We start from the raw sequence: 25,529 nt of genomic DNA, 5'->3' as shown, positions 1-25,529 counted from the left end.
GCCGAATGATCTTCACCACACAGTGTAGAACTATATAAATCCTCTTCACATTCCACTTCCTCCCTCTGTCATGTGACATGTCGTTCCAATGTACGCTGATGTACGTCGCCACACTGTTGATATTTAGACGAAGTGTCTGTCCTTGACAGAAAAAGCTCTCCTGATAGAAGCACGATATGGGGTGATTTAGCGTCCAAACAACAAAATTGTCCTTCCCTCGTACTGTTGCGTACGTTTCCAAGAACCTTCCAAAATTAACCTTCCTGGACTATTGTGAGACACCTAGTAGCCTGTTAGCGCAGGATCTATTGCCTTAACATTTCAACAGAATTTTCTAATAGATTACAATTAAAAATTATTTCCTGTTTTTACGTACCAATTACGTAAATGATGATTCACGGTAATAATGAATAAAATTACATATGATATATACAAAATGAATTCAGTTGGGCAATCAAGTTATATAAATGTCGTGGCGACCACGATATTACAGGATTACCACGGACGACAGCATGATCCATACGGCCATCAATACTGAAGCCACCCCACGCCATCACTGAACCTTGTTCGAATCTGTCGCTTTCGTGCATAACATTTGGCATGTATGCTACCATGGCGCCTCCACACACGTCATCTTATCACACTGTTTCAGAGGAAATGTGGACTTGTCTGTGAACAGTACAGGTCTCCATTGGCGAAGTTGCCAGTTGACGTGAGTACGGGCGAACAGAAGGCGTACTGCACGATAATGCTTTGATAAATGGGGCACTCAGACAGTATTGCTCGGTTGTACGGACATCTCTCGTAACCGGTTTGTTACTGTCTGGTCAGACACCATGACTCCAGTGACCCTCCCGAGTTCTTGTTGCGGTTCTCTGGCATTGCTGAACAACGCCGCAAAGCACAGATCGTCAGATATCGGTCATCCTTTGGGCTTGTCGTGCGTCTATGACCTTGTCCAACTCTCCTTGTGAACTGGCTTGTCTCATAGCGATTCCACGAGTGTTGAATAACTGACGGAGAGACATTGAGATCCACAGCAGCACGGCGAAACGACCATCCTTTCTGGATCAAATTGACGATCCTTGTAACTTAAAACCTCGTTAAGATGTCTCGTGGGAAGTGCTGGTTTATGTACATGCTCAGATGACCGCAGTAGTCTGCGTACCTCACGACAACATCCGGATGCACCACTATTCACTTTGTTTTGAGGGGTCACGTGACAGTTTGACCAAGGTATGAATATGACAAGCAGATTAGAGCAGATGTAGGATGTGATAGTTACATAGAAATAAAAAGGTTAGCACAAGCTAGGGTGGCCTGGAGGGCTGCATCAAACCAGTATTTGGACTGATGACTCAAAAAACAACAACAACGCTTTCAGATGGATTATAACTCATTATGTCTCACGGAAGGACGCCTGCAGCATACTTACGGACCTTGGTGTTAACGTCCCGTTATAGCAGTAATTTGATGATGTACTATACCGGAAAAGCGGTCCATGGTGAACTTCCATAAGGGACCACCTTAACATCACATTCGGGTGGTATTGCTTAGAGAATTGAAATCCTGAAGCAAAGAGTGTCCACAACAAGTAGAGAGAGACAGAGCGCATTTTGCCAGATGTACTTCAAGACTGAATTCATTTTATTCCCCTCCCCCCAAGTGTATCACCGAACTGGTTTTTGGCACTTCCCCCAGCGCACTGTATAGTCACTGAGCTTTAAGCAGGAATCGAAACAACTCCCTCTTAAGTAACACAAATTTAGTATCTTAATGTTATCATATACGATTATGTTATCGAGACCAGAACAGATGTTTCACCTTACATACATAAAGCCATGGGAGGAATTGGGATTGCCTGTTGCTGCTTCAGTCCTAAAGTAAGACTGGGAATTTCACGTTTTTGTGTTGAAATGTTATTAAAACCGCTGTCGTTTTATTTGCACACTTAACACTTGAAAACATTGTACCATCTCGCACTAGTACAGAGTTGTACAGCGAGCGCGCCTTCAAGCTGAGCTCAAGGTCGTGAATAAAAGTAAATTTGGAAATTTTAATAATATTAATTAATTAATTAATAATGAATAATAATCATATATTAGAGCTGGGGAGAATTGAATCAGTAAAGTCTCGATTATCCGACCTAAACAGGACCTAGAGTATGTCGGATCACCGAAAATGTTGGATAATACAGAACAACTTTGAACTGAAACAAACAGGAAGGCTGTACTTCAGTACTAAAACAATGACATGTGTTATGGTACTCCATTTATTGCATTATCAATTCAATTGTACAGTACATGCTGTATTGAACGAAAGTATTCCAAATGTCTTACGAAAAGGAGCTTCTTAACAGTGTCAGTTTGCCTGCTGATCCACGTTTTCTTGCTGCGAGATTCCGCCATCGACGAAAAATCAGCACCTCTGTTGTGCTTGCTTCCGGCTGTTGCTCAACGTAGGTTAATGCCATTTCCAATGAATTTTAATCCTTCACTGTGAGTCATCGTTTTCTTCTTGTTCTGCAATGCCTTGTTCTTCTTCAGCATCATCCTCATTTCCATTAGCATTCACAAAATCAATAATATCAGGGTTAGTTATTTCAAACAGCTCATCTTGTGCACACCACTTACATTTTCAATCGTAGCATTCTCACAGCCAGGAATGCAATTCAGTAGGGGCACAATATTTTCCATGTCTTCTTGTACCACCTCTCGATACTCAACCAAATACAGTAGAGACAATACGCGACACTGAGCGAGATATCGAGGGACAGCTATTGGAGCTCACTCTAGCGGATAGACCTGAACAGTACTAATTCTCTCATAAGAGCACGTGTATTTTTGTGTGAAGTTTTTGGTGCGCGGTCGTTCTTCAGGTTCCCTCGTGACAAGAACATGTAAGTAATATTGTGTTTGCATACATATTCTTCCAGTGACAGATCTTTATAATACTTCATAATCTTCTGACCTGCTCGACCCATATTTTAACTGGCATAAAATGTAATATGCATATTTTATTGTGTAGTGCAGCAGTTAATCTTCAATACCGATGTGTTGTCGTAGGTGTGATCTGTGGGTTTTGAAATGTCACATAAGTGATTTGGATAAGGTGTACAAAGAAAGAAGTGACTACGCTTATATAAGAATTATAAGATCTGTTCAGATCATTTCCGGGCCAGCGACTTAAAAAAAATCCTCGACTATACAGCCAAGGGTATGTTAAATTTTTACTCTAATTATACGTAAATATTCCTCAAAGCATCACTATCGACAACATTTTCATACTTCTCTTTCTTTAATCCCTCTTCTCAGATTAAAGTCGGAATTTTATAGATTTTCTTTCTGTTAGTAGGCTTCATGTTAAGAGGAAAATTGTCCAGCTTTTAATTGTTAATTCATTGCATCATGTGTGTAAGGAATGTGCCGATATTTTATTGACAAGTGTCTTAATGTGATCATACAATGTTTTTAAATGAGAAAAAAGACAAATCCAACCGTAAGCTAAAAGCTAAAAAAGTAACGCATAAATGAAAGATCAAGCCATTTCACAGCATCCCATTTCATATCTTGTTTATGTGTCTACTTTCAGTCTTTAAATAATAACCTCTTAAATAATTCTTCATTCATTTATCCAGAATTGCTTTAACAACTTCGAAGTTAATATCTCAATACCACTTTCTTTCTAGGCGTAATTTATTTATACATTTCCGTATATACATTTCCATTGATATTTGAATTTGGCGCGATTTGTTCAGGTCTAGTCACTAGGAGCACCACCGTCGAATTGTCTCCCATTTTAGCAAGGCGAAATCCGTAAGTGTCGCGTATTGTCTCTACTGTATTTGGTTCAACCTCACTGAACAATATGTTCCAAGACTTTGCTAATGTCGTAGTTTCAACTTCTTTCCAAGACTGCGCTATCCGATATGCCACGTCTTTTATGTTGATTCGTTTTAACTTTTCCATCATGTCGTTGCCATTGTCCATTTCCTCTATCAGGGATAAAAGGAGTTTCCACCGATATTTTCACTTCAATGTTTCCAGCACACCTTGGTCTATTGGCTGGCATAATGACGTCACGTTAGGAGGGAGGAACATGACTTTGATGTCACCACTTGCAAGTTTCTCTTCATTTGGGTGTGATGGAGCGTTGTCTAGTAGATGGAGCGCTTTTCTAGGGCGATTGTTCGAAGCTAGAAATTTTTCTACATCTGGAACAAACTGTGTAAAAAAACCAGTTAAGATGTCAGCAGACATCCAGGCAGCCTTCTGATTCGTGTAATGGACTGGAAGAGCATTTAACGGAAATGTTCTTAAAAGCCCTAGGCTTCTTTGCTTTACCAATCATAAGCAATTTTGCTTTTAAGTTCCCAGTAACATTACTACAGGCAAGAACAGTACCTCTTTCCTTACTACGTTTGTAGCCACGTGGAGATGTCTCGGCTTGGGCTGCGAGAGTTTATGACTCATAAAGTTGGTGAAGAAGCTGAAGCTGCCCACAGTCGAATCATTTTTCCTGAATGCTTCTTCATAGCGTCTCTTTTGTTTTCTTTTTGTTGAGGTGACGTAATCTGATGAAAGTCGTAGTTCTGACGTACAGAGAGATAATATTCTTGTCAAGTACAGGAAATTTTGATTTAAGTACAGAAGTTAAAATCTGCATCACTGTTTCACATTTATAAAAATGAAAACGCCAAACAGTACCTCAAACTGCATAACTTTTTGTCAGCATTCTTTGGATGGACGAGTTAGGACTCCCTTTGAAATGATTGATAACCAGTCGTGAGGCTTCTCCTGTAGCAACGCAAATATTTCACTTTTATCATCCAAGCTGTGCCCGGCTCCATGGCTAAATGGTACAAGATGTCTCAGGTTCGATTCCCAGCCGAGTCGATGATTTTGGCTTTCATAAGTTAATTCCTGCTATGCCTCGTGGATTGGGTGTTTGTGCCGTCTTCAACATTACAATTCATATTAGATAGGGCCTCGTCATCACAGACGCCCAGGTCGCCAGAGACCTAACGCCAACTACCCAAGCTTTCATCTATAGAGCGACATCTGATTACTAAGTAGCCTGCAAGATATTCAGTTGCATAGTGGTTTACGTCTTCAGTTTCAAAGTCCTGGCTCAAGTCATCCATCCTTAACAACTTTGACATTTCTTCCGGTTCATCTGTGGGTCAGTTTGTCGAGGCCCCTCAACGACATCTGTGCAAAATTCATTACATACGAAGTTCCAGAAATGATCTTCACTATCAGCACGAGGATGAAAACTACCCGTATTACATGACGAATGATTATTTTTCAGCTTCGACTGACACACTACTGGAGAGAGGGATTTCATTACTGTCCGTGAGTAACAGAAGTTGAATTTTGTTACAAACTTCAAAAAGGGACGATTTGCTATAAAAAGCTCTAAGGCCGCGGATATGTGAAAATAAATTCTCCAGGCATACTTGGTTTAATCTGGCAGTTAAAAAATGACATATTTGCACTGTTAATGTCTTCAGAAAGTCCAGAGATAGTTAAAAAAAATTACAAACCATTTCTGAACCGAAGTAAAGTTTTCCGTTTACCAACTCTCACCTCCAGAAAGCGCTTCAGAACTTTTTTCTGGCTCCTTAAGTTAAAGCCATATGCACTTCTGACGGGCGGAAAGGAGCTGGCCACCCTACCGTACGTAAACTCCGGATCAGGCACACTATGCGGAGGTTATGACCTGTCTTCGGGCAGAATACACCCTTACCTTACTTCTGAATCTTTTCATATTTAGGCTCTCTGGAGTTAAACACATGGAAGGTGTCATTGACTAGCTTGATGATGTTGCTTTCAACTTCCTTGTATAAAGTATACCGCAGTGCCAGCGGTGTTGCCCTAAAAAGTAACTGTGCAGCCATTCTCACAATCCATATTTAGAATCATTCATGTTCAACACAACCATCGACAAAATAAAAGAAATGTTATAAGTCTCTGCGTATCGCATCATGAAAGGGAGTTACTTATCGTCTACCGCAACAGCTGTCGACAGGAGCCCTCCACGAGATGTCAGCGTGAGGCGATGTCACGCAGGAAGCATAGCGCGGGAGTTGGGAATGAGCCCCCCTGGATGAACATAACTATCATGATGAAATCCTTGTTAAACAGCAGCAGGTGTGGTGAATGTTTGTTTGGACCATACATAACAGGACTTACTAGTAGTACGTTCAATACGAGTAAAAACATGAAATTGGTCTTATGCAAGCCCTGTATGTCAAAAATCGTTAGATTTGTTGCTGCGCCCGAGTTTTACTGATAGCCCTTTTCAAAAGTTAGCAGGTATGTGAGAGGACTTTTCCTATCTGTGAAACTCACAACCTGACTTTTAACCCTATTTGTCATCATACCATTGCCTACTGTCCATCACACATCATCATCAAGGTCATTTTGCAGTTGTTCACAATCTTGTAACTCATTTGTTACTTTGTACAGAATATAATCTGCAAAAAGGCTTATCTCTGATTCAACTTCTTTACTCATATCATTTACATATATATTGTACGGGAAAAAAAACCAGTGTCTGCATTTGGGCTGCTGACACTACCTCGGTTTGAAGAGCATGGAATATTTCCAAGGGGGTGGTACGTAAGCATAGGAGTTGGTGCAAAGAGGGGTATTAGTTCATTGAATTTATATTCCTTTCGAAGTTTGGTTTTATTGTTCATTGGAAACAAATTCATATCACCATTTATACAAGTTGAATTGAAGTGTTGTAGCATGCTAGGCTGGAATCTCCGGACTCCGGGATGGTTACTGGCACAATCTGGACAGGAACCACACCCGTCGTGGATGTGTAGTTCTTGACGTTCTAGAAATTCTCAAATTTCTGGGGGATCTGGACGTTCTCGAATTTCTAGGTGCAAACGTTGCGGGTTTCGGTCTCACACGAAATGCTGAGAGGTGAGGTGCGACGTGCACACAAGTCCCCCACTTCTAGCACTGTTTAATAAATTAACATTGACCTTTAAATGCTGCATCAATTTATTCATTGCAAGTGGGATACGTCAAAATGTTAATGAAATTGACACTTGAATCTTAACTCATACACCTCGTTGAATCACAAAGGTTTATAAATTACCAGTTGAAAATAAAATAATTGAACTAAATATCTGACCACATGTTACATGGCAGCCGAATTGAAAATTGGGTAAATTATGTGCAATTTAAAATTTGTAAGTCCGTTAATATTGGCACGACAGACCGGAATGTTGTATTAGATCACTAACCTTCATCATCACTGTCAATAACTTACTGACTTCGTCAACTTTATAACCTGAACACAATGTTGAGCGCGATATTCACAGTTCATGCAAGTTCAGGACATGTTAGCATGTTTATGGTAAATTAAGCAAAGTTAATAGCACTCGGAAATGTCCTATACTGTCTGTAAATAATTGTCAAAATTACGTGCTCTTGAAGTCTTTTCAGCAATGTCTTTAAATAATCATTAAAGTGAAAGCGCAGTCGAGAGTCTGACACTGTCCGTGAATAATTATTTTAAAGTAGGAATTATAGAATTCAATATGGCACTGAAAAATTCTATGTTCTCTCGGAACTTTACGAGAGGAAAAGACAAATTCAAATACGGCGTTAAAATTCTGTGTTTCACTCGGAAATATTCTAAGTTCCCACAGTTTGTTACGAAACACAAGTTCAAATGTGGCAATTAGAAGAAATTACAACACTCGCACAAAAATTCTATGTTCCTTCAGTTTGTTACTAAAACACAGGTCCTGATATGGCACCTTTATCCACTAGAATCGGGCAGTAGAGATGCAAATTTCATCCGGACGTAGGTTCTGTCTGCCGCACTTGCAGAGCTTCACCCGTATCGTAAAGACGGTGAAGTATTACTCACTCTGTAGCCTGAATTGCCCTACTTTTATACCTGGAGCAGACGAAGCATCTTGAAACGTGGATATTATCCACCTCTATAACTCCTGAAGTACATGGTGGATTTGCTTGAGAATTTGGTAACATGCGTCTGTTTTTATGGCCTCTTCGTTGGTGGTGCCAAAAAAAAAAATCTTGACTCCGAATTGACTTTTACACAGACGTTGGAAAATTAGGTCACGTCTTGCTGCATGAAGCCGGCTCGAGGCGGCTACATCACGGCTGTTCACATCAGTGAGTTTTGCAGGCTTGCCTATCCTCTGCCTCGTGTGAAGTTTGACTGCAAATCGCGGATGGAACCGAAAATTTTTTTGGAGAAAGGGATTGTCCTTTCGGAGACGTACGTCTTTTTCGCGTCTCCGTGGGGCGTATGAAGAAAAATCAACTGCCTTTCAACATCACTTCATTGTGGGAGCAAAATTCTTATTTGCTGTTGCAAATTGGGAATGCTGACCAGACACCTGTCTATATTGAAATGCCGTTGAAAAATGCAGTGGATACGAAGGGTTCTAAAAGTGTAACCGGCAGAACATGTGGTAACGAAAAGAAACGATGCACGTTAATGTAGTGCGTATTACCGGATGGAACAAAACTCCCTCGATATGTGGTTCTGGAAAGGAAAATGCTTCCAAAAGAAAACTTGACGTTTGGCAACGTCGCCCGGGACCTTTGCTACAGAAACGGAGCATGCATGTGTTGGATAGTTACCGAGGACATACAACTGATGCCGTAAAATATATGATGAGGAAAGGAATGCTTCTATTCTACAGCCGTTGGATGTGTGCATTAATCGGCCTTTCAAAACTGCAATGAAGCAGTTGTACATCAAATGGAAGTCTCATGGTGATCACGCATTAACACCAACTGGACGAGTGAAGAGGCCTTAAGTGGTACTAATGTGCAACTGGATCAAGACCTCATGGGCGCGCTTACCCAATGATCTAGTGTCCGGAAGCTTTAAGAAATGTGGAATTTGAAATTTAGTGAACGGCAGTGAGGACGACTATATGTGGAAAGATGTCAGCGACAAATGTTCCTATGGTGAAACTTCAGATGACGGTGAATCGTGAATGATCTGGGTGACCGATTTTATATACATTTTTTGTGATTGTTTTTTTATTGTAAGCTTTTTGAATTTATATTTGTGGTATATTTGAAGGAAATTTAATAGGTGTGCAAGTTATTTGATTTATTGTTTACCTTATTTTGACGTGTCAAATTTAGGGTGCGGGTCTTATTCAGTGGCGGGTGTATTAGAGATTATACGGTAATATGTTTACATACAAATGTCCAAACACAGTGCCCATATTTTATCTTTTGATTTTTTTCTTTTTTTTCTTTCTTTCTTTCTTCATGTTACTCGCATTTATAGTTTTCTTCCATCAGTCGGAATTTTCCTCCTTCACCCTTGAAAAACGATGCATCTAGGTTTTACTACATTATATTTTCATGTTTGGTGTTTTAAACACTTTCCAGTGCACTATTGTTTTTTTATAACCCCTAATGAAGTAATGTTTCGTATTTGTTCTTATGTGTTTTTCACACCTTTTAATACTCTCTACTCATAGTTTCGCTATACCGGAGGATAAACGTAATTTCCCCTTATGGCGGGAAAAATCTTATCTAGTATTTCCATATCCCTGTTCATTTTTATTTGTGTATTCAGTTGTACATTTTCTTGCTGGACACTTTCTTTTTCTTTCTCCCCTGCAGAAATGTCTTAAGGAGGTTTTACTGTAATATTTGTTTTATATGCATGTATCATATCTTTGTAACCATTGTTCTTTCAGGGAGAAAGAGAGACTGCGCCTGGAAAGAGAACGTATTGAAATCGAACGAGCTGAATTGATGCGCCTGGAGAGGGAACGGCAACGTATGGAGAGGGAAAAATTGGAGAGAGAGCGTGAGGAACTGAAACGCCAGCAAATGAGGTACCTTTGTTGTTTTCATAAATTACTAAGGGCTGTTTTTATTCAAGGTGCTTGTAAAATTCTAGGCTGGCTTGTGCAAATGTGTATAGATTTAGGAAATGTTTGTATGTTCTCTCTCCCCCCCCGTCCAAGGTGTTCTCGTAGAAGATTTTAATGCAGTACACTATATATGCATAGATAAACCTCCTATGCTGTATTTATTTCTAGGTCTTGCATTTTGTCTTTCGAAAAATATTTCTGGTACTATTTGTAGGAATGATAGGAAAAATGAACCCTGTTGAAAAAAAAATGAAGTGCCTGTCTCTTGCCAATGGAGAAAATCGCAGTGCTTAGGTGGGTCATTTGTGTACCAGTATTCCAGTATTTATGAAATGTTCTCTGAAACATTAAGAGCAAATACACAAATTTTGTCCACATTGTAATAATTTGATGACTACCAATAAATAATATATCATGAATATATAAATACATAAAATTACTTCATAAAGTACATAATAAACATAATTAATCAAAATATCCGTAGTATGAGCGCCAGAGTTCATCAGAATGGATCCCTCGAATTTAGGTAGAGCATGATAATTCTTTATATTCCGGGGCGTGTACATAATGCTGCATACTGGTACATCTGCTACAGGCCTTATCTAACCTTCTGAAAACGACTAAATAGGTAGGAACTGCACATAGGTTCATCAATAACTCCACTGATTCTAAAATATCTAACTATATTCTTAATAAAATCTGTGCATGAGCACCTCATTAACACACCAAAATACACTTATAATACACAAACGAAAGATTGCTGGAAGATCCATATTTACAACAACATTGAAAACAGTGGGAAAACGAAAGCGAGAACTAAGCCACCATTTGTAGTTAGTTCGTTGAGCTATAAGAATCCTTTACTGTCTCTGTATCAACACGACTTGCCGATTCTCATAATCGGTAGCTATAACATCACACAGATACTGTACCTCGTAATACAGTGTTCTTTCACACCAGGCAAATGCTGGGGCTGTACCTTAATTAAGGCCACGGCCGCTTCCTTCCAACTCCTAGGCCTTTCCTATCCCATCGTCGCCATAAGACCTATCTGTGTCGGTGCGCCGTAAAGCCCATAGCAAAAAAAAAAAAAATACATTGTTCAGACTTTAACACTTGTTTGTAAAGATAAATACATTTGAGCAACACACGCTTGTCGATCCTGAACATAAATTATGGAAAGTCTGAGATGGCTTTCACCAACATATGATGCCCGGCTGCCACAAGTGCTACAATATCTACTTAATGCGTAAGCATTCCACAATTTGTCAATCAGCCACTTTCCACGAACATAACAAGACTACGCTTCACGGACGTTTGAAGTCCAGTCCATTGTAGCCGTGTCACTCGAATACCGTATATCCAGTTTTACTCCCGTGTGTTAGCACCACTTCCTTCCGTACAGTGTGTCCGCACTATTTCCTTCGTACAGTGTGTCAGATGTGGTTGTAGTCATTCCCTTCCGCTGTGATGTCGAAGTACATGATACGTCTCGATTGGTCCTTGCCAGCCAATCATGATAGATCCTCTTGTCAAGACCATGCCCTGAACTCTTTCTTGGTCCCAAGACATAAACTCTCTAGGGTGTTTCACATGAGTCATAGAAGTACAACAAGAAGCTCATCTCATCTGACTGGGATATTTACATGACTCATAGAACATCCCGACGATGACAACAAGCACATCTCATCAAACACTGGGATTCCCGCATAAGTTATTGCCAAGTTTCTGTTTATTGTCATGCAGCTGATGATGGGACCGTAATTAGCACTGAAACTAGTACTGCAATTAAAGATATGTTATATAATATTTGACAACTTTGTTTTCGTATTGAAAAAGGTGGAACCTGTAAGATTCTACAAGTATTTGTAATCGCAGTTCAATTCCGGGTAAATCAAGCTGGACTTTCTTATGTTAAATGAATCTGACGCTGGAAGGCCGTTTATTTTTCTTCATGCATCCCAGGGAGACGTAATGAAATGGACTTACGTCTCTGAATGCACAATCCCTTTCTCCAATAAAAGTTTTGGATCCATCCGCGACTAGCAGTAAAACCCTGTGTTTTAAGTTATTTTGAGATCTCTAGTGCTTTTGATTGACACATTTTACTAGTACTTTCAGTTGACACATTTAACTTGAAACACCATATCCTAACTCATGTTTTTCTATCACAAAGTTGTGGAGTCGTTCTTCAATTTCCGCCCGCGGAACACTCTGCGATGGCCGTTACTTTTTAGAAGTTTTCCTTCTTCTGCCAATCATGAATACCATACGTTCTGCCAACAGCACGATTTCCGTATATTTCTGCTTCGCGTACAACTCATAAGTTACTCGCGCACAGTAAATGACCGCAGATGCCGTTTTGAATCCGTCGATTACTATTGAGACAGCACTTTTCGGGACAGATACTGAACTTGAATGTGAGCGAGGTAGACTTCCGTAACCTTCAGCCTTCACTCTCACAATGTATGATATCCCGCGAGATCAGCTATTCACGCACCCAGCATTACAGCAACGCTTGTGAAACAAATGACGATCTTGCAACCGCAGCAGCGGTTTTCGTATTTAACGCATATTTGGCCATATTCTTTGATTTGATTACCTTACTACATTTCGCGTTTGACATGCCACTATAGCTGTATTGAGAAAAAAAAATCTAACTTGTTTTCTAGAAAGCAACTAGAACACAATAAGACCTGAATGCCCGTTTACATATGGTTTATTGAGTACGGTAACCGTATACTAATCTGTTTCAATACTCCATGCAAATGTAGTAAATATCTACGAGAATGATCGGCTTGAATACGACTCGCACCCAAGATTTAGAACCATTATTTCGGGGGGAAAACGTGCAGGTGGTATTCGGGATTATATGGCACTACACTACACACTTCTGTCATAGTTGGTAATGTATAGTTCAATTATACTAGAAGTAGTGTGCTGGAACAAACATAAATGCCCAGTCTCCCCAATCAAAGGAATTAACCAGGCATTCCTAAAATCCCTGACCCATACAGAAAGCAAATCTGGGACCCTCTGAACCATTAACTTCACTGTTAAGCTTTCAAGATGATGCTGAACTTTGTATTAACTACAGTATTTACCACTCAGAAGCATTGTATATTTGAAACGGTATAACCATTGTGTACTGAGCATTTTGGTCATATTTTGAGGCTTAATAACCTACACTTCTTTAACTGAATGAATTATTCTTTTTATGTCCAAATCTGTCTCGGCACTGAACTCATTAAAATATGGAAGGGGATCGATATGTTTATCATGTTTTGGAGGTTCATATTTTATTTTTTCATTAATTTCTGATCATGTTATAGTCATTTTTTGATATTCACATCACATTGTTACAAGAGAAAAATTCTGATTGGTAAAGGGAATCCTTCTACAGTCCCAATTTAAAAAAGATTTTGGCTTGGTGTTATCAAGTTTGTAACGTTAAACATATATGTTGCTGGTGGATTTGTTTACATTTTGCTATTATCATAATTTGGTGTGTATCTTTCCTTGATTTACTGATAGAATGTGAAGCTCCTTCAGTATCATTGCTGTTATACAGTTTGAATCCTGATTTCCATTTTATCAGCCTTCGGAAAATGGAGCGTGCAGAACACATGCTTGCTACTCTTCAAAATGAGCATTTGTATTCTATCTGGCAAGGGTCAGTAGTCCTATCTAGTAGCAATGTAAGGAACTGTAATGCTGGCATTAATGTTTACCGGAGGTTAGACATATTTCGAGCATTTTACAATTTTCAAAAACCAAGCCTGAGTGTTGATCATGCTTGAGCACCGTATAAGAAAGTAAATGACACTGCTTAGGCGCAGTGTTCAATATGTTGCAATTTTTTCTGAAGATTATAAGAAAGCTGATAAACTGCATATGAAGGTGCCACTTGATCTTGTTTTTGTGAAAATGGTTTGAAATTGCACTGAAACTGCATAAACAACTTATTCTCCAGTTATGCTACATACATTTAACTGTGTTGTGAATTTAGCGTAAATTTATGCTACATTTCTGTCGGGATGTTTCATATTGAGAGAATGTGCTGTCTGCTGCAGGATGTCATCGGGCTATACGCTCTTCTACATGTTTGGGCATATTGTAAGGGTATTTTAAAATTCGAATTAAGTCATGTCCACCTTGATATATCAACAGAGTTATACAGTTAGCCCCATCTTGAAAGGTGAAACAGGGATGTCTTGGTCTTCATTTAGATGGCCATCTTGAGTTTTAGCCAGGACATGTAGTTGTACGAACGTTTGGGATCTAGCTCTCTGTATTACCAGGTTTATTTCCGGTTTCCTATCCCTTTGGAGAGGTGGGGTGGGGGACGTAATTTTGTAAGTGCTTTTGTTTAAATTATTTTTTCTTGTGGTGTTAGCTTGCTACCCTTCTTCCTCATATTAGTCATCCTAGTTAGTAATTCAGTGATTCTTAATCATTACTGACCATTTTCCTAAAACCTGTTATATTACCTGGTTTGAATTTAATTTCCCATGGTCAGTAATCTCGTTACAGTCTGTTATGAAGGCCATCACCTTTTATTCTACACTACAGAGACAAAGTTATTCTAATTGAATTCTTCTAGTTTACAAGTCGTTAATCTTCTAGTTTGTTATGAATTCTTACTACCTGGTATTTCAGATATTATCGTACTATCTGAGAACGGAATACTGATTCCAAGTATTTTAATTACCGGTGGCCAGTTTGTTTGTTTGTTTGTCCAACCCTTGTCCAGTTTTCCTACAGGGTCGGGTATGAGGTAAGACAAGTCTGTCGTGGCGGGTTTTATGACCGGATACCCTTCCTGATTTCAACCTCATCATAGGAGTTGATGAGATGAAATGAATGACGTGATATATGATAGTGGAGAGTGGGTGAAATCCGGTGCCGGCACATAGCCTACTCCTGTCGAATAGCACCAAGGGGTCTGCTCAAGCCGTAACGTCCCCATCTGACGGACGAATCATCATCTACAGCGTCATATGCCCTCGCTCCATATGAGCACCGCGGACAGGTTTGTAATTTAATCCAGGCTTTTGTCACGCACTCTTAATGATTAGAAATTGTATACCACCACCTCCCCTGCCCTGCTGGCCAACATTCTGATGGTGAAATTTTTTTTGACCAACTTGACTTGAACCAGCTATCATCGGTGTCAGACCGTTTTAGGCATCAGCGCCTTAACAATCATGGCCACCAGGCGGGCTAATGGGGGGTTGTCCAACCCTTGTCCCGTTTCCCTACGGGGTCGGGTATGAGGTGAGATGAATTTGTCGTGGCGGTTTTTTATGACCGGATGCCCTTCCTGACGTCAACCTCATCAGAGGAGTTAATGAGAGATGAAATGAATGACGTGATATATGATAGTAGGGAGAGGGTGAAACCCGGTGCCGGCACGTAGCCTACTCCTGTCGAATAGCACCAAGGGGTCTGCTCAAGGCTTAACGCCCCCATCCGACGGACGAATCACCATCAACAGCGTCATATGCCCTCACTCCATATGAGCACTGCGGAGAGGTTTGGAATTTAATCCAGGCTTTTGGCACGCAATCTAGTGATTAGAAATTGTATACCACCACCTCCCCTACCCTGCCGGCCAACATTCTGATGGTGAAAATTTTTTCGACCAACGGGACTCGAACCGGCTAACCTCGGTGTTAGACCGTTTTTAGACTCCAGCGCCTTAACGATCACGGCCACCAGGGGGGTAGTAACCTTAATTAATGCCTCTCAGTTCTGAGGGCTAACATTTGGTATGTAACCACACGTTGAACTGCATCATTTCACTTATTGAAGAATACCATGAAATCCATAACTACGTAAGATCGTTCTTATGTTAACATAGGGTTCTGTAAATAGAAAATTGAGAATAACTCTTATCCTTTTTTATGGTGATTTTAGTCATGTTTTTCATCGTCGATTTTATTTTCTTGTTGTCTTTGTTACTTTTATTAAGTCTGAATTGTTTTGTTCTCCTGATTTACTTAAATTTGGGATTTGAACGTATTTGGGGTATTAATCCCCTATTTGAAAGAACTTTCTAATAGCCATGATCAGTTGGATTCTGACGAACTGTACCTATTTCTGTGGGAATATAAATTAATTCATTTGCATTAATATTAGTGATATCCTTGAATTTACATGTGAATAATTCTTTCGTGGTGTGTCCTTGTGAAAGAACTCTTCGAAAAAGACTTGACCGTTTGTGATCCGATATGAACCGCATCTTGTTTCATGGGAATATTAATTCGAATAAATCTTGAGGATATCTTAAAATAATTGATGAAACCACTTCCTTGGTTGTGTATCATTAAGAAAGGGCTTGATTTTGAATAACCTTAATTGGTTGGTTCTCATGTGAACTGTACCTAATACAAGGTGTGCGAGTTAAAGGTATAATATAAAATGTAATAACTTCAGAAGTAGTGGAGATATATACTTACGGTTTATGTCTGAAAGTAAGGTAACTCAAAAATTTTGTTTACGTGCCTAATAAACCATAATATGCGCACGATTAGTGGCGTGACAGACATATAATCGGTATTCCACTTCTTTCCAAGTGTTCCGCAGCATTGTAGGCGTAACATTTGCGATAGCTGCACGAATGCGATGAGGCAGATGTGGTAGATCACAAATTGATGGCGTAATGTCGGGGCTTCTAGGGGACCAAGCAATTAATGGACTACCTCTCCCAATCCAACGATCTGGGAACTCGCGATTCAAGAAATCCCTCACATATTCCACATAATGTCATGGTGCAACATCTCGCTGATAGATCAAGTCATGAGGAAGTTGCACAACATACTACTTCAACATGTCTAGATAACTTGTTCCATTAACTGCAGGCTCCGCGAAGAATGGGCCAATAACCCTGTCTTTCAACAATCCACACCACACATTCACTGTTGGAGAGTCTCGTGCCAACTCATCACTACGTTGGGGTGTTCAGATCCCCATATGCAGCAATTGTACTTGTTTACCGTGCTGGAAATATGGAATGTGGCCTCGTCCAAGAAACAGACCGAATTGAGGAATGCTTGATTTCCATCAATTTTTGCCGAATGCATTCCGTAGTGACCTGTCCTGAGGTTTGATTTTCTGACGAAGCTGCAGTTTGTTCGCCCGTGGGCGAAACCTTTTGTGGACAACATCGTGTACTGTCAAACCACGTAACTGTAACTGTCTACTTTGCTTGTCGAATTGATTTACAAGGGCTCCACTTAAAGGACTAGCGGACTAAATCAACAGTAGCCTCTGAAACTGTGTGCTTGACATGGCAGCCCGACATAGACAGCTAAGTCCCAGATTCTGGAAGGCCGCCTGTCCCATTTCATTATACTTACGTAAGTCGGATCATCATCCGTTGGTAATAGTTCATACTCCCGCCAAAATCTACGTTGTACTAGTGTAACAGACTTTATCTTCGTGAGCGAAAGCACACAGAACACCTTCTGCTGTGGAGTCACAATGGTTACTGGCGCGCTTCTCGTGAACAGTGCAGTTATGCGCAAAACATTTCGGGTTACCCTAGTTGAATCAAACCGCCAATAAACATCACCATTATTTCTCAAGTTATTAAATTTTATATTATTATGCCTTTAACCCGAACACCCTGTATTCATTTTAATTACCCTTGAAGTTATGGAAAGTTTTTTTCCCTCTTCAGTTCTGTTCTCAGTGTAGGCTACTTCAGTATTTACTTGTATGACTACAGTTGACACAGTGACAGGGATATTGGTCCTGTTTTTCTGCATTTAACATTATTATTATTATTATTATTATTATTATTATTATTTTTATTAATATAACCACATCTTCATTTCTTTCATTTAGGCAATAAATCTGTAAAATTATAATTTATTCTTGTTGATTTTTATATTGTAATTTACTGTTGTTAACACATAGGAGACCATTTCTTAAAATTCCATATGGGCAGGCATACTGCCATATTTGTAGTTTTCTAAAAAAAAAAATTGCAGAAATAGTAGGTAGGTTACCGAGCTCATTAGCTGCATTCGCTTATGTGTGGCCAATATCTATTATTCAGGAGACAGTCGATTCAAACCCCACTATCAGCAGCCCTGTAGATCGTTTTCCGTGCTTTCCCAATTTCACACCAGGCAAATGCTGGTGCTGTACCTTAATTAAGGCCACGACCGCTTCCTGCCCACTCCTATCACTTTCCTGACCAATCGTCGCCATAAGACCTATCTGTGTCGGTGCGACGTAAAGCCATTAGTAGGTAGGTTGCAATTCTAACACATTCATATCATCAAGAAATTTTAAGTGGCTATGCTACAGATTAAAAAGTTTGATTAACATACATTTTCCAAAGGTATGCCTTTGCAGCAACAAAAAAGTCAGACTACAAAGTCTTATACATACTGAGCTTGAGTGTGGAATAGTTTAAAGCATTCAGGGACACAGTGTGCTACAGAACACATTGAGCACCACCAGGATGTCTCTTTTCTCGTTACCTGCCCATTTACACGTGATAAATATAATTTTTGATCCGTATTGATGATATTTGTTAGGAATAATAGTGCACCATCCATCATTTCTAATTATGCCGCGAGGGGTGACCAATTTAATGCACCATGACGTTGAGGGGATATCTTTCTTGCGCCACGACGGGCGTCTAATTTTTGCACCGGCTATTTCCCCTCTTCCGACTACACCTCGTATTGAAGCCAATTGTATGAATCTTGCATTAAATAAGATGCTAAGTATCAGCAGCTACATTTTTCTCCATCAATCCGTCAGTAATAAATTCTTTATGCCTTCATAATTTCTGATTAAGGTAATTATCTCCTTTCCTCATTTCACTGTAGGCGTCAAATTATTCTCAGACTTGCTACACGATACCTATCAGGGTTAACTAATATGCATCAGTAAAATATATATATATTTTTTTATACTTGAGATCAACTCGGGACCCGCATATCCTCTTATATTTTACCAGCAATTCCATTTTTTCTTAAATGACAATGAAAATAGTCACTCAAACTCATTCAACCAAAAATAATCCTGCAAGAATTCAACATAAACTAATCTGCTATAATAATGAAATAAATTGCAATAATAATAATTTAAATGTGCAAATTCTTTTATTCATGATCATGAATTGTATTGGGATAAATTATTCAAGAATTAAAATATCTCATTACACTCAACGTCTCTTCATTCAAAGGATAAATCAACAAAGTCTTTGACTGAGATCAAATCATTATTTAGTTAAAGAATTATGGTTTTCACAATATAAAAGCAAAGAAAAGTTTACGAAGTATCATATGTCGTAATTATCAGTCTCATTAAGTAGCAATCTTGTTGGATATTTATGAAATTAAAGTGTCAAGAAAGTTAAAAAGTGAATAAAATCATAAGTGGATACAATAAAAAAATGAATAAATTCAGAAGTGGATTAAGTTCAAAATGTGGTTAAAATCAAAATTGAAATAGATCAAAAGTGCTTATTTATCATCTCATCAAGTCATTAATCTTTTTTTTTTTTTCATACTTGCTTGATTTTCAATTGTAACGCTAGCAGAAAAAGCAAAGTTCCAAATATTATACCTTAAAATTATGGCTTCGACCAAAAAAAAAATAAAAAAACATGTGAAATTCTCCTAGAAGTCAGGTGTACACCTTAATATTTATTATTTAGAAATTTTATTTTGATGACTGTATATGGTTATCAGCCTACGGATTCTGTAACGTCTTTCACCGTATGAATATCCTATCAACCCAAATCATCCTATGCCGCTACTAAAATCGTGCCGCAAACTCGTTATAATCAATGGTTAGTATCATGTCGCGTAATTACTACCAGTAAATCACAAATGCATATCTCTCTCCTTATTCCAGCCGTACACAATATAACTCCACATTATTCATATCAACAAATATTTCCCTCAGAATACTCATACTTATAATCTCATCATTACGTCGTATGTACTCTTATGTAATTTTTTTTAAAAGAAAAATGTTCCACCGATCAATACATTTATTGTGGATGAATTATAACACTAGTACCGGTTTCGACCTATCTTGGCCATCATCAGCTAGCACACAAATTTCTTTGTAATTTATCCCATGACTGTAAATTTGTGTGCTAGCTGATGATGGCCAAGATAGGTCGAAACCGGTACTAGTGTTATAATTCATCCACAATAAATGTATTGATAGGTGGAACATTTTTCTTAAAAAAATATTACATTGAATCCAATCAATACGGAATATGAAACTTATAAATAATAGTATGTACTCTTAATTACACATATAAATAGCAATCATTTCTCCTTTAGCGGCGTATCGTTTCAATATTCCATCATATGACAATGATGTATTAATGTGTTTAATTTCTATTCAACTGCACATAATCGCAGTTTCCTGTAAAAGAAATACATGTACGAATGAATCAGGCTTGTATTTACTTCCATGCGGTGACGAACTGGCGATAACCACGTCTTAAGATCCTATAAAACCATCTATTTCCACTCCGCATTTCAGCTGGATTAAATCTCATTATGTATAACACTTTTCTTTGGCAATAGTCTAATTATCGTTTTCCAATCTCTCCACATTTGACTATAAGCATCCCTACATAAGAATGTTGATTTACGTAATCGAAGATTGCCTACATCCATGGTTTTAAGACAATTATGATATTTTCTTTGCGAAGACACTACACGTTACAAGATATTAGAATCATTCCGTATTGACGGTTTTCACTTTACAAAGGTGAAAAATAAAAGTATCCACCTAATTCAATAGAATAAATATTCCGTCATTAGACGGAGTAAACAAATTCAGACATGTTTTGGCTCGTTTGCGCCATCTTCAGTGAAAAATGAGGGGAGATTTGAAATAATTTACATAATAAAAGTTGAAAAAATGCTAAAAAACATAATGGAGCAAATGAAAAAAATCAAACAAACAAAAGAGAGCCTAGACGGAAACAAAATTGGCACAAATATACAATATTTACATCAATATGCGGAGCAAAAAACAACTCACTGCGACAAAATTCAGCGAAAAGGTGTTAATTTAAAATAATAGATACTAAAAACTGTGTTAACCTAAGGAAACAAAGGAATGAAAAAACAAATGATGCAGACGGAAATGAACAATAGTAGCACATGGTGAGGTTGTGGACCTCATAGTTTACAAAATATTGTTTAATAACAATAACAAACATCACTGTCGAAAATCATCCTTGTAGAAACCAAGCCTGATAGGACGTGCAGGCGAAAAGTCTGTGACAAGGAAAAAACACCAATGAAATTTAAAGCTTTAGAAACAACAGCATTCTCAAAATCTTCTCAATCTAGCGGTCCCTTTCTTGATTATTGTTTCATAATGTTGGCTGGTGTCTTGCCTTATTATAAAGGGTCGGAAGGGCCGCGATATAAAATTGAGAAGCTGTGTTAGGCAGAAGACAGATGCATAGTAAACTGTAAGCGAACTAGCGGAAACCGTTAATGAAGCTCTAATCTGTAATGGAAAAATGAGTCTCTGTGAGAAACGTGGGGTGATAAGTAAAAAGTGTAGAATGGGTTTGAAGAAAGCTTAAACTTACGGTGTTCAGCAGGTGGTTGTCCTCTCAAATGGCCTGGCCTCTCAAAGTAACGGTCTCGTTCGCGTGATCGAGTCTATTGTTGGTTCGACTGTGTTTGCTAGGATGGAAGGAGTGGAGGGGGGACACTTTGAAAAAAGATATCGGCCGAAGGAAGACGAGGGCCACGAAGGGCGTGAAAATGAAAGACTCCCTAGCCCTCTCAAACCTAATAGCGTCGGGGTTGGAAAATAACAAGAGTTGAGCAGGGGAGGTCGGATAGGATAGATGAAATTGAGGAGCCTGGCACAAGTAAGTGGAAGCAATGCCAGGGCTCAGCTGAAGGCCCCGTGGTCACCAACCTACGCTCCAAAGTTCAGAGCCCTTGGGGCCCTTTTAGTCGCCTCTTACGACAGGCAGGGGATGGCGTGGGTGTTTTATAAGTAAGCCGTACATTGTGTTAAACGAATACAAAATATTGTTCGGTATGGCTTGGTTATTTTGTTGGGTTTTAATTCAATTAATGTAATAGTAGTGTGAATTACAATCACGGCCTTAAGAAGGCATGCAATTGTAGATACAAATGAACATAACATTTTTCATTTACATATGTATAGACAACTATACGCACCAGTATAACTTTCACTACTTCCAGAAGTGGGCTAAATTCTCGTACTTTTCACTCCAAAGATAACTAGCACTGCAGTATTCAACACCTAACAACACACAATACTGTTACAGAATGAATCATGTGCTAATTTCAACTTCAAATCACTGTCTCAGTGTTAAGTAGTATGTTCCCTGGATCCTAAACACTCTGTAAGATGGCATCATGCTAGCGCTCCTGAGAAAAATACAGTAACCATCACTTGTTCGCTCAAAAGCCCAGGAAGCATGGTGAGTGGACAGGCGTGTAGTAGACTACATAGCAGAAGGCAGTGATCAGGTTGAAATTTAAATCTGTGGTGGTAATGTGGAATAATGCTAAACAATTACGTGCAATTAAAGAGATGTTTTCCCTCACTAGTTTACATAAACATGTTCTGTTAAAAATTACCTATGCCAAAGGTGCCTGAATCTCAATATTTTATCCTGCCTCATGAATATACGTAGAATTTCATCTAAACTGATGTGTTATACGGTGCACTGATCACAACTCTGAAATCATAATGTCTGAAAAACACCAGCAAGACCGCATCCAATTCATCATTTCCATCTGAAAGCATCGAATGAGCAAGACTCTTCAAACAAGGAAGTTCTGAAGGCCTCTTACTAACTGCCTTGGAAAAGTGTTCTACAAAGATTCAGAAAGAATTTAAAGGACTTAACATTGATGTACGTGTATTAAGGCCACGGCCGCTTCCTTCCAACTCCTACGCCTTTCCTATCCCATCGTCGCCATAAGGCCTTTGTTAGTGTGAGGTAAAGCCATTAGCAAAAAAATAATAAAGATACGTGTGCAGCTTAGCACAGGCTGGAATTCAAGTCAGTAAGGTTAACTATCAGGGCTTGAAAGGATTTCTTGAGAAATAAACACGGATGGCTTTGCCCGATGAGTGTACTAGAAGAAAAAGAACTATATGAGGAATTAAGGACAACAATTATATGCTGTAAGTTTCATTTTTGATCCGTATTGACACCAAATAGTATGCAAGGACAATGAGACAAACTATGGTGATGATCATACTGGATGAAACCACAGACTCAATGAATTGGTATTCTTGGGAGCGTTTTGGTTTTCGCCTTACAGCACGTCAGAAGGCATCTAGTTCGAAAATGTTCTTTGGTGGTTATGAACCAGGCTCCATAGATGCTTTCGGCAGTTAACCAATTGAAGCCTTCGTTCCCAAAGTTAAATAATGAATGGTTGGAGGTGGGGGGAGATGAATAACTCGGTAGCTTATTTGTTGGCTTCCCACCTGGAAAGCCGAGGTTCGAATCCCGATCAGAATTTTCTGTTCAAGAATAAAGTGGCATCAGAAAAGGCATTCGGTCGTCAGTACCCAGCCAAAACCAAAAACCGAGCCCGGGTGGCTCCAGTGATGCCAGAAATGACTGACAAACTGAAGAAAGTTTCCCATGTTACATGACGTAACCTGCTTAGCCCACGTCCTTCAGTGTTGGTGAATCCATTAGGAATGGATAAGACATTGCAAGTCGGTTCAAAAGAAAATTTTGCTTTTCACTACGGGGCACTGTGTGACTGGTTAGGGAAGGAGGAGGGCGATTTCTAGAAACTTATTATTTTCATTGATCGGTACTGCAGTGTAAGATTTGGTGCATAGTTCTCTGATGGCGGGGGGGGGGGTGGGTTTGGGTGAAGATGACAGCAAACTGCAGCTCTACAAATAATTTTCTTCTTTTCACAGATTGTGTCAGTGTTGTCGACTTGACAGCAGTATACACGTAATGGCGGCCGCACATGAGCATTGACTGAATGACAGTGGTTTATCGGAAGTGTTATGTTACGATACAGGATCAGATGTTGGCAGTGATATTGATTTAAAATGAAAGGCCACTATCGAGAAAAGACTGACGAAAGAAAGGTTGTTCTGTGAAGTTTGTGATGTTGGCCATCGTATTCCACTGTGGTTTGAACTCTTACACACAAAAAGCAATTATACCAACTGAACAGACCTAGCAGCTGGCATATTTGTTTTGTTACTTTATTTTGTTTATTTATTTATTTATTTATTTATTTATTTATTTATTTATTCATGAAGCACAAGATACAGCTACACTGAACAAATTTCACTTGCACTGTCAACAGACTATTTAACAAACGTAAACTGTCATTATAAAATATAACAAACATAAAATGTATCTCTTTTATAAACAATTCTGAAGTTCCCAAAAAAACCAATTAAACTCATTATCACCCATAGTTTATTAGTTAAGACGAAAAACGGAAAACTTACTAATTTCAATCTGCTATTTGCATGGTAAGGAGTCTGTCAATTGTATTACAGTAGAAAGTATGAACTCGGATATAGTGTAATAAAAAAATATCAAAGTTACTGTTTAATTTAACAATACAAAATTGCTGAAGAATAGCCATTCTGAAGGATTATATTGTTTGAAAGTGAGCAAGACCTGCATGTGTTACTAATGTGGAGACTAGTGTAGAGAAAGATTTGCAGAACATTTTAAATAGACCAGTGTTCAGCAAGCTGGTGCAGATAAGAATTATTCAGGGCTCATTAACTTTGGTGCAGTGCATTAATATTTTCATATTGAACAATTTACACTACTTCATTAACAGAACTGTTTGTACAGTAATATAGTTCTTATTTCACAATCTCATCAATCAATTTTTTATCACTTGTTCACTTCTGTCTAGAACAAATTTTTGATTGTAATGAACCAAATATTTGAGTCCGTGGAGGTTCATTATACCGAAGACTGTATTTCATTGCCTGAATACTTCATAGTACTTACAAAATACATTTTATTGACTGTGCCCTATTCACTCTTTATCATCATTGTGCAGTGTTCTTTCATCATTACACTGACGTTTTTCAAAAGTCGCCGATTTTTACAATGTCACTGAATAAAATTAATGTCATACTGGCTTATCCTAATTAACGGTCCTGCAGTTGGTGTCCATTTCCCTCACACTATTATTGTGTTTTTCCAACCCTGGCAACAGTTGGACTCCATGTGTGACTGTATGTTACCCACGAGGTCCTCTCCTGGAATATGCACATCCAGGCCTCCAGTAGTGCTGGAATCATTTCATAAACGGTGTTAAAAATTAAGACATCCGCACATATACATATTCCACTGGTGTTCAATGGGATCAAGATCTGCATTATTTGATTGCCAGTTCAGGGTTTGTATCCCGATATCGTAATGAAATTCAGACACAGTGAGCAACATAAAAGCAGGCTTTGTCATACATCAGTCTCAATTTATTTGAAAATCACAAATGGAGCCAAGAGGATTAAAAGCTCTGTTAACAACTCAATCTGTTATGCATTAAGAGCACCTCCATCAGTGATGAATCCTGTTCATGCCTTAAAGCTGATATCCACTCCAAACCCTGACTGAAACTTT

At 38.8% G+C, this 25,529-nt stretch overlaps 1 protein-coding gene across 7 annotated transcripts in view; it reads left to right on the top strand.

Moving 5' to 3' along the window:
- Saf-B (Scaffold attachment factor B) overlaps positions 1–25,529 on the top strand; it is a 307,055-nt gene that overhangs the window by 205,663 nt on the left and 75,863 nt on the right. For all 7 annotated transcript variants that reach the window (XM_067138304.2, XM_067138300.2, XM_067138303.2 and 4 more), the window contains one exon: positions 9,722–9,862. In XM_067138304.2, the coding sequence (XP_066994405.1) occupies positions 9,722–9,862 (141 nt within the window). The remainder of the gene's footprint in view (positions 1–9,721; positions 9,863–25,529) is intronic.

This window comes from Anabrus simplex, chromosome 1 (assembly GCF_040414725.1).
Source record: "Anabrus simplex isolate iqAnaSimp1 chromosome 1, ASM4041472v1, whole genome shotgun sequence".
Taxonomy (NCBI): Eukaryota; Metazoa; Arthropoda; class Insecta; order Orthoptera; family Tettigoniidae; genus Anabrus; species Anabrus simplex.
Note: the sequence above shows the minus strand (reverse complement) of the source record. Positions and strands in the feature narration are given on the sequence as shown.